Here is a 14329-nt window from a genome sequence, read left to right on the forward strand (position 1 = left end):
CATCAGACATATATTTTACGACATATGCACCTTAAGCATTGGCCTTTTTAGCATATGTACACCGCGCAAAATGCACCCCCCCCCCCCCCCCCCCCCCCCCCCCCTACACGTAGCTAAATAACGAAAAATATACTGTCCGATATTGTGAAAAGGGTGGATATATATCACTTATCTTTAACTTTTCATGGTTGATCTTTTATTTTTTTTCGTGGATTTTGAAAAATCGAAAATTTTTAACGGCATTTTTTAGCTTTAATGGTCCATAAACCTTCCCTGAGATCATGTGAGGTCCCGAAATTTGGGCCCGAATGGTTCGGCAGTTTTGACGTTGATCGGTTACAAACAAACAGACAAGCAAAGTATATATAATATCATATATGTTATAGTAAGGGGTGGGAGGAAGCTGTATAAAGGGGAAACATGTTACTGGGAGGGGTGCAATATTAATATTGAGAGGTTACACACAGTTCAAGGTATTGTTCAGTATCGTACTACTCCCCTCCCCCCTCAATCCGTATATACATTAGAAAAGTGTCCAGTCAACTAAAAACCAAAAAATGTAGAGATTTTGCCACTTCAAGGCTGAATTACATAGAATCTTTTTGGTTAAAATTGGACTTAAATATTTGGAATATGTTTAAAGTTAAAGTTTGAGTCTCAGGTTGCCAGGATGACACTGAGATCTGTCAACTCAGATGTTGAGCAAATTCAACAGCCTGAGATCCATAGTTTTGCAATTATGCAAGTAACTCCAACCTTGCCCCAGGAGAGATTAGATCAAAACAAACCATCGACCCAGTGCAGAACAAAAAGAAAGTCCACAACAATTTTAGGTAATATGATGAAAAATATATTAATCCTTATAATTAACATTTGTTTCCAATGTATATGTCCTAAGTATTTCAATTTTTAGATAATTCCAGCCCCAAAAGAACTAAACTGTCGGATACAACAGATATCACTCATCCAGACCAGACCATTACCAGAATTTGTCATCTTTGTAATTTGAATTTTAAACGTAAGGGAGGCTCAAGAGAACAAGAAGGTCATACAGTGGTTAGCGTTTATATCAATACAATAAAGACGAGTTTTCTATTTAAGTTTTGATTTCTAGCAAAGTTTTTTCAAGTTAACAGTTTACAAGTACGTAAACAAAGAGCAGCTGTAAGTTGGCAGCTTTTCTTTGTTTGTATGGTAATGTGTATGAATGCTTGGTAGAAATAAAGAAGTTCAAATTTAAAACCGTCCTCATTGTATTTATGTATTAAATACAAGGAACTATTAATTGTGGCTTTATCGGTGAGCTTCTTTACTTTGTACAGTGTAAAACAATACCTAAAAAAGTTCGCGGATTTCAAATATTTTTTCGCGCATTTTTCACAAAAAAATCTAAATCTTTTGTTGGATGCAACTTTTTGTAATTCCTTAAACCATCCCCGGGGTCATGCGAGGTCCCACACAAAATTTTGGCCCAACCGGTTCAGCCATTTTGACGTTTATTAAATATAAACAAACAAACAAAGCAACAAACAGACAGACAGACAAAGTATATATAAGATACGCCAGTTCGTCTGTATTATTGTATATTCATCTGTCCATTAAGGCATTTTTTTCGCGGATTAAAGGAATCATACATATTACATATAGATACTTGTACTTGTGTCTTTTTTTCTTCTAAATAATATAATCGTTGATGATAGCTTTCTTTATATGCAGTATCAAAAAAGGTGCGTTCAGGGAGAAATCAAAATCTTATTTCATTAAATGATATTATATATTATACGATTTCATTTCCAAATGGGATGAAATTTGTACTTCTTCCGATTGCCTCTTTAATATATCTTTTTTTGTTAAAATTTGGAGAGTTAATTTAAATTGTTCTTTTAGATATAATGCGTTTTCTATATGGGCGCATCTGTGTTTATATATTTCATTCATATATATATTTGAAGCATCAAATGCGCACGCTAAACCAAGGAAAGTATTTTTCGTCAATGTACTTTGTTTTTTGGTGTATTTTGTGTTCATTATTTTCTATGAAAAAGTTGGTTTATTTTCATACGTTTGATGCCATGTACATGAATGCACACGCACAATGTATCATCTTATTCATGCAAAGGCTGAAGAGAGCTGATGTTAGCTGTCTAATTCCTCCGTCCTGTGACCAGTTGTTATCTATAATCTAGGTTTGTATATTTGTGTATATTGCCGCCAAGGTTGAGTTTACTCTGGGCACCGGAACCCTGAACTTGGCTCAGGGTAGGTTTTAGGCCTGGGTATCTCAGGTCAAACCTGAACCTTGCTGAACTCTACAATAATACCTTAGGCTTATACAATTAACTGGAGAGAGAGATATTTACAGTTAGACCAAATCAAGGAAATAGACGTTAAAACCGGTTTCTGGAGGGTAGAATCAACGACGTATTTTGGAATGGGGATAGTCTTTTGCAGCCCCTCCCCCTCCTTGGCATATCCGGGGGGGGGGGATTGCACCCTCTTGGACACTTTGATACATTTAACAACTGAAAAACTACAATCCTTACAAAGTAGATCGAAATAAAATATTATGAGCAAAGAGAATAGAATATATATTAGAGTGGTATTTACTAGAAAAAAGTGTAAAACGGCCATTTTGTTGAACTGTTTCCATACTGCAGGTGTACTTCACATATTTATGCTATATAACCTGTTGGGCCCTGAAATATCATTATATTGAAAATCTAAAATTAATATTAAAAGAAAACCAAATTATGGTTTCATAATTGACCAATGATCATTTCACATAGACTCTATGCCTTTCACTTTACAAACGATGATTTTTCGTTATAACTTTAAATCAAATGATGTTTTTATTCACCTAATTCATAATAAAGTTTATTTAACAGCTTTAAAAAATTCGAAATTGAAATGAATAGTCTAGGGAACATACTGTATTCATATACTCTACTGCATATAATTTGTGAACATTCACATGATTTGTACACTTTGAACTCCCTTTCTGGCTGAAAGGGACTGAAAAAATTCATACCGAGAGATTCTCTAAATTCCCCTCTAATATATATTCTATTCTCTATGATTATGAGGCTACTTTTTAAGGCCTCCAGTTTTACGGGATTTACTATAAGGGATTTTAAAAAGTCGACATTTTTGAAGTCCTGGTCATCTTTAAACCAAAATGTTGGGCTCGATCGGTTCAGCTGGTTCGACGTTTATTGGACAAAAACAAAAAACAGACAATCAGAGTTATATATACTGGGATGTCTTGTAGGGTGCCTCGCGCCCCCCCCCCCCCCCCTTCCTGTAAATAATTATAGATTTAAACTGTTGCTCTGGAAATCAGCCGTTTTAAACCATTTTCAAATGTTGGCGGATTTTTCTTTTCGAATTGGCGCATTTTCAAAAAAAAATTCCAACTATTTTCCAGGAGTTTTTATTTAAATTTTGGTGTTCCATAAATCTTCCCTGGGGTCATTGAGGTCCCACACAAAACTTGGGCCTGATCGGTTCAGACGTTTTGACGTATATTGGATACAAACGGACAGACAGACAAGTAAAGTAAAGTATTTATTTATAGATTTGCGGAAAAATTGATCAGGATGTTTCAAAGTTCCTTCAAAATTGAGGCTAGAACAATCGCTTTGCAACATTGAAATATCATCTCTAGGGCTACAAAAACTTAACGTGTAGAAAAGGTTATATCAATGGTGGGGCCGGACCAAATAAAGTAATTGAGTCTTTGTCACAACTCTGATTTTTTACTTTTTATCTTTTTATCTTTTTAACCCGATATAGTATAAGACCTCAGATATTTCAAACTATGAATAATCTAAGTTTGAAATATTATCAAAGGTTTACACCAAAGGTTGCAAAGATATAGGAATTAGAAAATTTGATTTTGTGGCAAATTCTCAATTCCTTTCTAAGTCTCCTTTAGTGGTGAAAAATTTACATCACAGTGAAGATTGGTGTGTGCGTGTGCTGTGGTATTATTGGGCCATTGATATTATTATTTCTATTTTTTGAAATGAAAAATTAAACTTGTTTAGTTAAATATTGATAAATGTTTAGAAGTAGCTTTCCCGTCATTCTAACGAGTTTTAGGCAAATCAGTCAATGGGTTCCTGAGTTATGAACAAAAAACAGAGATTATTGTTCTATCTATATAGATTATCATAAAATGTTTAGAAGTCGATACAACATTGTTTGTTTGTACCCAATAACGTCAAAACGGCTGAACCGATCAGGCCTTTGAAAAATTTGCCTCCAACAACATCTCGATCTACATTAAATTTTGAAAATCCAGGAAATTTTTTTCAAATTCGCTAACCTTTTTGTTTTTGTTTTACAATGTATCTGTACAAAGAGAAGATGTTCACAATTAAAATAAAAAATGAGTGCAAAGTGGCTTTTAAGTCTAGAAATATAAATAGATATAATAATACTTTTAATATATCCTTTCATGCATTATATAGAACACACACACGCGTGAAATATTATAGTTGACTTGACGTGAAATATTATGTTATGTGTAATTATTTTGAATAGAATTTGAAGTTTAAAAACTAAAATATAGCTATAATTATTTTTTTACCCTTTATGCATTAAATAGAATATACACATACACACATGTACATATATTGTTTACACTTATGGAGGCTGCAAAACATAGGTTGGTGGATAAGAGAGCCTCGAATTCAGGGATAAAAATATTCTCTAAAAATCATCAGAAACAATATTTTAATAAAAATGTGTTCAACATTTTTTAAATTTAAATTTTAAAATAATTTATGGGGACTACATCTTCCCCTGTTTTCTCTTCTCTCTTCTCTCCTAGCTCTGTGTACATCTGATTAGTTGTGTACATTCAACGGTTTCCAGAATAATATCAAGTAACTTTGGTGGATTTTACGTCAAACATAAGTAAATTGCACTTGAGATTAAAATCTTGTTTGTTTTCAACTTCTTCTATAGAAGAGCTTCTATGACAAACAAACGTGTCCAAAACATAAAATATGTAATTCCGAATAAATATGCTTTTCTAATCCTTGTGTGTGAAATAAAAACCTCTTCTGTCAAGTTTACAGAGATTTTTGGTTATGTTATCTTTTTTGTTTTGTTTTGTCCTTTATCATAGTAATTTATTTGTTCGCCAATATTGTACGTTAATATTTAAGACGCCTGCCTAAAGAGCGTATAGCAATAAACGTTTATCAATCAATCAATCAGTGATTTTTGGTATTAACATTTCGATTTTACAAGAACAAACAATTATCCAACAGAATTAGCTATAATAACGTGTTTCGGATATGTGCAATGAGCAGTACATACTTTAAAAGTGAACAAATATTATTAGTTTTAGAATAATGATTTTTTACCGAATGATGCAAAAAAGATATTTTGTGCTATCAATGATTCCCAACTGCTTAGTACTGCCCTTGAAAGTATCCATCTATTTACCCTTTTTAGTTTATATATAAGCAGGTTATTACAGGGGCGATATACTGGAATTAGTCCAGGGGGGGCTGAAACCCCATTGGACTCTGAAAGTGATAGATTTCACTAACCAGGGAGGGCTAAGCCCCCAAACCACCCCATGTATTCGCCTCTGAAGCAAAACGATAAATATTCTCTTTCAAACAATAACAAATTCGAATTTAAATAAGTGTCTTGATATTTAGCTTTTTTCTGAAATCACTGAACTAAATGCAATCTAAAAATCTAAACAATTATTTTTACATCAAGAACTAATTTCATAATTTACAGTGAAAACCAGTCAAACGACTTTAAGAATTAAGTTATAACTGCAATTGCGCAGTGTAAAAAGACCCATTTTATTTAATTAGTGATTTTATGCGAGTCTATTAAAACTATTTGATTTGTAAAAACATCAAATACACTATATTCCTATAATTCCTATAATGTCGTCTTCGCTATTCCATTGTTTTCTGGTAATCACTGTATACCATTCACCTTGCCTTTGAAAGATTTTACTTTAAAAAAAAAATCAAATCAGGAGAGTCGTTCCTCAAACCGATTGCATATTATGCTAAAATAAAGTATTTGATTATTTGCCATAAACTAAAACTTTCTAATCCCTATATCTTTGCAACCTGATGGTGTAAACCTTTGACATTTTAAACTTAAATTATTTGATCTAATTCAATTCATAGTTTGAAATATGTAATTTATACGACATTGGGTTGCAAAGATATAGGGATTAGATAGGTATTGTATAATTTTGAAGGTCGTTTTTATCCCATTTTTCAAGCAGATTGCTGGATTAAAGTCTTTTTTCGTCCAGTTTATTTATAAGGGTTTTTTTCAGACAAAATGTACTGTGCAGCCCAGCCCCGGTATGTTATGAGACCCTCTCTCATATAATAAAATATTTTTAAAATTAGAATTGTTTTTAGATTGTCTGTTTATAGCTCAATGTTTAATGTATGTGTGTGCAAAAAATAGGGAAATTGTCTATTTATTAAATCTTAAAAATTCAGCAAAGTAGAAATGGTCTTGAACATCATGAAAATGAACATGTTAGAAATTTGTAATACTTAAAAATTGTTAAAATGTTGAATTTACTTTTAAATGAACCTAGACAATAATAAGAACTTAAATTTTTGTGTGTGTTTATTTTTTTAACAAATCTACACTATGTGAGCCAAATTGTGGCCATCGCTTTTAAGATATTAAATTTTTTTTTAAGTTCTCATAGAATCGCGAGGGAACATGTTTAAGAAAGGACACCGTTGACCGTTGTGCATCGGACATATTATTATTTTAATTAAGGAACACTTTGTGAGCTTCAAAAATTTATGCTTTTTTGAAAAGTAAAATAATTTTTAAGCGATGGCCGGCCCATGAGAGAGAAAGCTTTATACTCTTTGGAATATTTGTATACACGGAGAGAAGTCAAGTAAAAATCACTTGTCATGGAGAAACAATTGGGACTGTAAGTTTCATGCATGACCCTCAATTCAAAGATGACAATGCCATGTTTACAACGGTACGTACCTATAAAACCTTCATCTGATCTAAAATGTCGAAGACCGCAAAGAAACCGCAAGCATAAATAAACAGTTTTAGAAATTTAAAGGGAGTGTTCGCGAAAAATTAAAGGGGGTATAGGCTTAATGCGATAAAAAAGCTCTTTTGATCGCTACTAATCTTACTTCTAGCTGTTGCGTCTATAAGGAGAAAATTGTTAAAAACGTCTCATACCGAATAACTTAGCGTCTGTACAAATTGAGAAAATTGCAACATACAACAATTTAAATTAATTTTTTATGTTTTAATTTTTTAGAAAACGTTTTTAACGGATTTCGAAAAATGTGAGTGGTTCGCGGCATTCTTTATTAGTTGCGCAATCGACAAGAGAAATAATCAAATTCGAAACAAATTAGTTTAAAAATATTATAAAATATAAACTATATACAAATGTGGCGAAAGATAATCGATGACTATAGGTTGTAATATCGGAATGATTTGTTTGAAATTAATTTGATTTTTTTACGGTCTAAGTTGTATGTTGCAATTTTATCATTTTATTGAAAGAGTACTGTTGTAAATCGGGCATTGACATTTTGCATGGAGGGTCATTTGAAACTAAAGCGCATAAGAAATTTGTACGATATCTTTTTCCCTGGATTTGTGATTTTTAATGTATTTACGCACAACGCAGTCTAAAAAGTGAAATATATTAGTGAATATATTTTTCTTGAACAAATGACTGTTTTAGTTTAATTAAAAAGTTGAAGGAGATCAATTAAGAAAAGAAGAATTTTGGAGTAATCTTCGAGAAGGTAAGATAAAGTAATCACTTTTGGGTCTAGAAACAATATTACTATTTAATTTTTAATGATGTATATAATTAAATATGTATAAAGTTTCTATTCGAGCTTGTAAAATTCATTTTTTTGTAGTTTTTTCATGTGTTTTTCTTTGACATTTGTTCAGTATGATTTCATCATACAAGTTCTTTCCTTTTCATAAAAAATCAGTTTTTAACTCTTTTATTTGATTTTTTAACAAATATGTCATAAGTTCCACTTTGATGTTTTTTTCAGATTGGAATTAGAGTTTTTTTTTGGTTTCAGGGGATTATAAAATTTAATGATATTCTGTAGAACTAATGAAGTAGTAAGTATGTTTTTGTAGATAACCGTTTTGTCCGTCCCTAAATAACAAACCAATATTTTTATAAAATCAGTTTTTAAACTAGTAGTTATCTTACTGTGATGTAAAACTATACTAGTATTTGATATTTCCTTGTTTAAAAATTTCCAATGACTTTTTCTTTGCAACCTGATGGTGAAAACCTCTAACATTTTGATCTTTCAAATTTCATCAAGCATATTTCGTAGTTTGAAATATCAAAGGTCTTCAACATTAGTTTGCAACAATTATTAGGATTTGAACACTAAAGTTTGGGGCGAGTATTCAACTCTTTTGCGTCAAAAAAAAAAATAATCATGACAATATTACCGGTTTTATTGTTCAAGCGAAAATTTTGGCATTTAATATTCTTAATTTACAACTTTTAATTTTTTAAGTCTATGTAGGAACATTACTTTTTCTTTCAGAAGAATTCTTAATTCATAAAAAAAAATATTTTTTAACCTTATCTAAGTTGAAAACTGTCCTTTAGTGCTTTACAACAATATTTCTTTCTTTTAATTTATATTAAATTTATCAAAGAATAGAAACCCTACGATGTTTTTACAGTGTTACACACTAAAAATTAAACTGTAACGAAAACCTAAAACTCTATGAATTAAAAAATTCCGGGGTTAAATCAAGTCTACTGCCTTGAATTCATTATTATAAGGAAACAGACAGTATAAATTATGTACAGTCGTCTCTGAAGTCTTTGCGGGTAACCCTGTACTTCCTAGGTCTAGTGTGACCGGCGTGATGCTGGGGCGTAAAATGAGTGTTGTGGGGGAGCACTCCCTTCTACTTACAGACTTCGGGGAGGAGGCAGGAGTAGAGATAGAGGAGAGGGACTGGATGAACAAGTAATTTAAAGGGACTGTAAGCGTTATTTCAATTGATCCTCCGAGCAAAGATGGTATTGCTCGATTTAAAACGGTAATCTTGAAAGCTTTGTCTGATCAAGTATGAATTAAATATCAACGTTTTTGTTTCTCTAAACTGCTAATTTTCATTTGTGGTTTCACTGCTAAAGTGCCTTTCTTTCTTATAATAAGCAATGGAGAAACTCACAGAAATAAACACTTTTCGCGTCAGAAAAGCTACGGCATCGTTCACATTTTTGATTAGATTAAAGTTTCATGGGTACCGTTGTAAATCGGGCATGTACAAAATCTTTTCATGGAGAGTCTCTTGATATTGCGCTTGATGTCAGCTTTTAATAAACTTTTTTACACAAGCCAGTGTTTCATAGAAGCTATCTTTTCAGGCGTAAATTTTTGGAGCTTCAATGCTATGGAGGTTCAAAGAAATTGTAAAAAATGGAGACAACTATTTTTCAAAAATGCAATTTTAAGATCTTTAGTTTAGTTTTTACTAAAAAGTCCTTTCAATTATCAAATCTTGAAAGTAAGTCTTGTAAGTAATTTAATCTATAGTAATTAGATAAATGATCTAATAAAGAAAAGACATTAATGGGAAATAAGAAAGGAAAGAAAGAAAAAAAATATATTTTCCAAACTTTTTGTGCTAGCAAATAGCAATTAGAAATATTTTTTAAAACATGTTTATCGTGTTTAAACATAAATCTTAACAAATTCTATAAATTGGATGATATCAGCTCCAAGTATTTGACATTTTTATTTTTTCTGGGTTTCCATTTTCTTGTTGTTGTTCGTGGATCACCCAAGCAATTAAAAAAATAATTTGATAGTTTTTTTTTCTCCAGAAAATGGGGACGAAGATTTCTTCAGTTTGTTTCTCTCCTCTCATTGGTTTCAGTATCCTGCAATACACCTCAATCATTCGCCAACTTTCCTAAACTTAGGTCAGTATTCCTAGCTTCTATATATACATTATACAAGGCTTACAGGGCGCCAATGTTCTATTCAACATTTTCTCCTTGTATACATTGCTAAAAATAACATAAAAAGTTTGCGGATTTTGTGAGAAAAATTTGTGGATTTAAAAAATTTTATGAAATCAAATTTTGTTGAAGGGTAATTTTTAAAATTTTAGTCATCCATAAACATTCCCCGGGGTCATGTGTGGTCCCACGCAAAATTTGGGTCAGATCGTTTGAGCTGTTTTGACGTTTATTGGATACAAACAAACAAAGTATATATAGATACCCTGTTTTGTGTCTGTATGCATGCAAAAAATGTCAAAACGGCTGAACCGATCGGACCCAAAGGAATTGAGTTTTTGTCTCAAACTCTGATTTTCTCATCCCTATAACTTTACAACCTAATGTTGTATGACCCAATTGATATTTCAAACTATGAACCATATTAGACCAAATAATCTAAGTTTGAAATATCAAAGGTTTACACCATCAGTGGCTGAATTTAAAGAATTTGAGCTGCGGTTTAAATTTAAGCCGCGGCTTAAAAATATGGTTGGTTCCACTTAAAATTGTATCAAATGTTTCAAAATTTTAGCCGGCGCTTAATTCAAACCGGGTTTTGGCAGATTTAAACCGCGGCTCAAATTCTTTAAATACCATCTAAGGTTGCAAAGATATAGGGATAATACAATTTGAGTTTGTGGCAAAAACTCAGTTCCTTTATCGTGGGTCCTCACTGGACCCCGGGGAATGTTTATGGAGGATCAAAATTTCATCGAAGATTTATGGATCGTCAAAGTAAAAAAAATCTTCGACATTTTTTTTATAAAACATGCAAAGATCACGTATAATAAATTACAATTTTTTTAAAATTAACTCTTATCTTGATAACTTATATGCATTAAATTCTCATATACTCTTATGATTTTATAATTTACATATTTCAGTCTGATAACATATTCCAGTTTGATAACATATTTCAGTTTGATAACATATTTCAGTTTGATAACATATTTCTGGGATTGGTTCTGCTTTATTGTGTTCTGCCTGGAGATAATAATAAAAGTTAGGCAACGTGGATTTATGAAGAAGGACGGAGGATTCTTCAGAGACAGGTTTACATTGTCATTTTATAATTCTTTAGAGACAGGTTTACATTGTCATTTTATAATTCTTCAGAGACAGATTTATATTGTCATTTTATAATTCTTTAGAGACAGGTTTACATTGTCATTTTATAATTCTTTGGAGACAGGTTTACATTGTCATTTTATAATTCTTTAGAGACAGGTTTACATTGTCATTTTATAATTCTTTAGAGACAGGTTTACATTGTCATTTTATAATTCTTTAGAGACAGGTTTACATTGTCATTTTATAATTCTTCAGAGACAGATTTATATTGTCATTTTATAATTCTTCAGGGACAGGTTTACATTGTCATTTTATAATTCTTTAGAGACAGGTTTACATTGTCATTTTTTAATTCTTTAGAGACAGGTTTACATTGTCATTTTATAATTCTTTAGAGACAGGTTTACATTGTCATTTTATAATTCTTTAGAGACAGATTTACATTGTCATTTTATAATTCTTTAGAGACAGGTTTCCATTGTCATTTTATAATTCTTTAGAGACAGATTTACACTGTCATTTTATAATTCTTTAGAGACAGATTTACATTGTCATTTTATAATTCTTTAGAGACAGGTTTACATTGTCATTTTATAATTCTTTAGAGAAAGGTTTACATTGTCATTTTATAATTCTTTAGAGACAGATTTACATTGTCATTTTATAATTCTTTAGAGACAGATTTACATTGTCATTTTATAATTCTTTAGAGACAGATTTACATTGTCATTTTATAATTCTTCAGAGACAGGTTTACATTGTCATTTTATAATTCTTTAGAGACAGGTTTACATTGTCATTTTATAATTTTTCGTTCAATCTGTTTCGGGAAATGTTCGTTCAGCCATCGAAAATGAAAACGAAAGTGTTTGTTGACTTTCGCTAAAATTATTCGAACTTTTATTTTAAATCCTACTTTTTCGAAAATATTTTTGAACTTTAAATGAAAACCCTATGTTTTCGCAAACTATTTTGACAAACCATTTTCGCGAAATTTGAGCCTAATATAAAGCATTAAGACATTTAGAATGTTCGTTAAAATGAATAAATTTGTAGAGCAGTTACAAAATATTGGAGAGCAGTTACAAATATTGTAGAGCAGTTACAAAATATGTTGGTGTAATAAATCTGGATGCATATTATTTTAGTTTGTTTAAAACAAGATAATAGATAACGGATAACCATTGACTGCTACAATATAAGATTTTAGTTTGATTAAAACAAGATAATAGATAACTGATAACCATTGACTGCTATAATATAAGAGTTTAGTTTGTTTAAACAAGATAATAGATAACGGATAACCATTGACTGCTACAATATAAGAGTTTAGTTTGTTTAAACAAGATAATAGATACCGGATAACCATTGACTGCTACAATATAAGAGTTTCCATCTTTCTGTTCTAAGACTTTAATGAGACAAAGGTTGAATTCAGACTTGTTACTTTTACTATTAAAGATCTAGTGCTTTAATAATTTGGCAATGAATAAAAACTTGAAGATTAAGAGAAGCACGACTATAAGACTGAAGGCTGAAAAACCTGATTCCTTGACACCTTAATTCGCTGTCTCCTTGACACCTTGACACTTTCAGTCAATGACTTCTTGACCCGTTGCCACCTTGACTCCTTTACTCCTTGACTCCTTGCCACCTCTTGACACCTCATGACACATTGACTACATGACATCTTAAATCCTTGACACCTTGAGTCCTAGACACCTTTACACCTCTTTACACCTTGTCACCTCATGACACATTGACTGCTTGACTCCTTGACAATTCTTGACACTTCTTGACACATTGACTACTTGACATCTTGACACCTTGAGTCTTTGACAACTTGATACTTCTTGACACATTGACTCCTTAGCCTCGTTTACGTGGGTGTAAAGATTCATGACAGTATCAAGAACTAAGAACAGGTCGACAACCTTGGCTTTTTTATAAAACGTATTATGACAGTCTATAGGTGTTTAGAACAATAAAACGGATTAAAAACAAGCAAAAGGGCCAATCTTGGAAATAACTGTTCACTAAATGTTGGGTTTTTTTTACAATAAAACTATAGTTAAGAAGCTGTCCTAACATTAAACAAACAAACTTTTTTACTCTCTTTAAAGTTCTACAATCTGAAGTGCCCGGCGTTGCACGTGGAATTTTGTCTTGAATTTTGAAAAAAGCGATTTAAAAAAATTATCTTTAAAAGAAAATTTTACTGTGTTTAATCAGGTGGTGTCAGTTTGATACTGTTATGATGATGCTAATTGGATTATCTGTCTTCAATCAAAGGTTTGTTATAGGAGTGGGTACAAAATGTCGATTATCAAATAGTCGATTATCAAAACTTTGAATAACAAAACGTCGAATGCTACAAAACGTCAAAAAATAACAAAACTTCGAATAACTAAAGGTCGAAAATACAAAACGTTGAATAACAAAACATCGAAAATACAAAACGTTCACTGCTATTAAACGTCAAAAAATAGAACGACGAGAATACAAAACGTCGACTGCTACAAAACGACTAAATTAACAAAACGTCGAATAACAAAACATTGAAAATACAAAACGTCGACTGCTTCTAAAAGTCGAAAATAACAAAACGTCGAATAACAAAACGTCGAAAATTCAAAACATCGACTGCTACAAAACGTCGAAAATAACAAAGCGTCTACTGATAAAAACGTCGAAAATAACAAAACGTCGAAATTACAAAACGTCGAAATCACAAAACATCAACTGCTGCAAAACGTTTGGTTAGGTTAGGTAATTCTGCAGCGCTTGGCCCAGAAATTGTCTTACCCTAACCTAACCAACCTATTGTAACATTTTATAACTATCGACGTTTTGTAGTAGTTGACGTTTTTTAGTATTCGACGTTTTGTATCATTGACTTTTTGATAATCAACGTTTTGTTACGACTCAATTTTTGAGCTCAGTTTTGGACATTTAGTTTTTTTTACGTTAAGTGTTTTACAAAAATGTGAGTTATCAATTAAATTGCAAAATTGTTCCTCGATAAGTTTGCATTATGCGATCAAAGATATTAACCAAAATGATTTTTCAAAACTAACCCCGATCAATGATATTCTAACTGTGGTTTTGAACAATCGTTTTGGTTAACATCATTGGTCAGATATTGCACAATGTAACAAGAGCAAAGTTGTCCAGCATGCAACTTTGAAATAGATTTTT

The 14329-nt window shown here is 31.5% G+C and overlaps 1 protein-coding gene across 1 annotated transcript; it reads left to right on the forward strand.

The window, feature by feature from the left end:
* Positions 1-6323: 6323 nt before the first annotated feature.
* On the forward strand, positions 6324-13440 carry LOC111716024 (sodium leak channel non-selective protein; the record flags this gene model as incomplete). Its single annotated transcript, XM_023491436.1, has 6 exons — positions 6324-6353; positions 7739-7802; positions 8895-9017; positions 9881-9979; positions 10999-11112; positions 13364-13440. Coding segments are annotated over exons 3-6 (394 nt in total), but the record flags the coding sequence as incomplete, so codon positions are not given.
* Positions 13441-14329: the final 889 nt, after the last annotated feature.

The sequence above is a fragment of the Eurytemora carolleeae genome, unplaced genomic scaffold (genome assembly GCF_000591075.1).
Source record: "Eurytemora carolleeae unplaced genomic scaffold, Eaff_2.0 scaffold1919, whole genome shotgun sequence".
NCBI classification, from domain to species: domain Eukaryota; kingdom Metazoa; phylum Arthropoda; class Copepoda; order Calanoida; family Temoridae; genus Eurytemora; species Eurytemora carolleeae.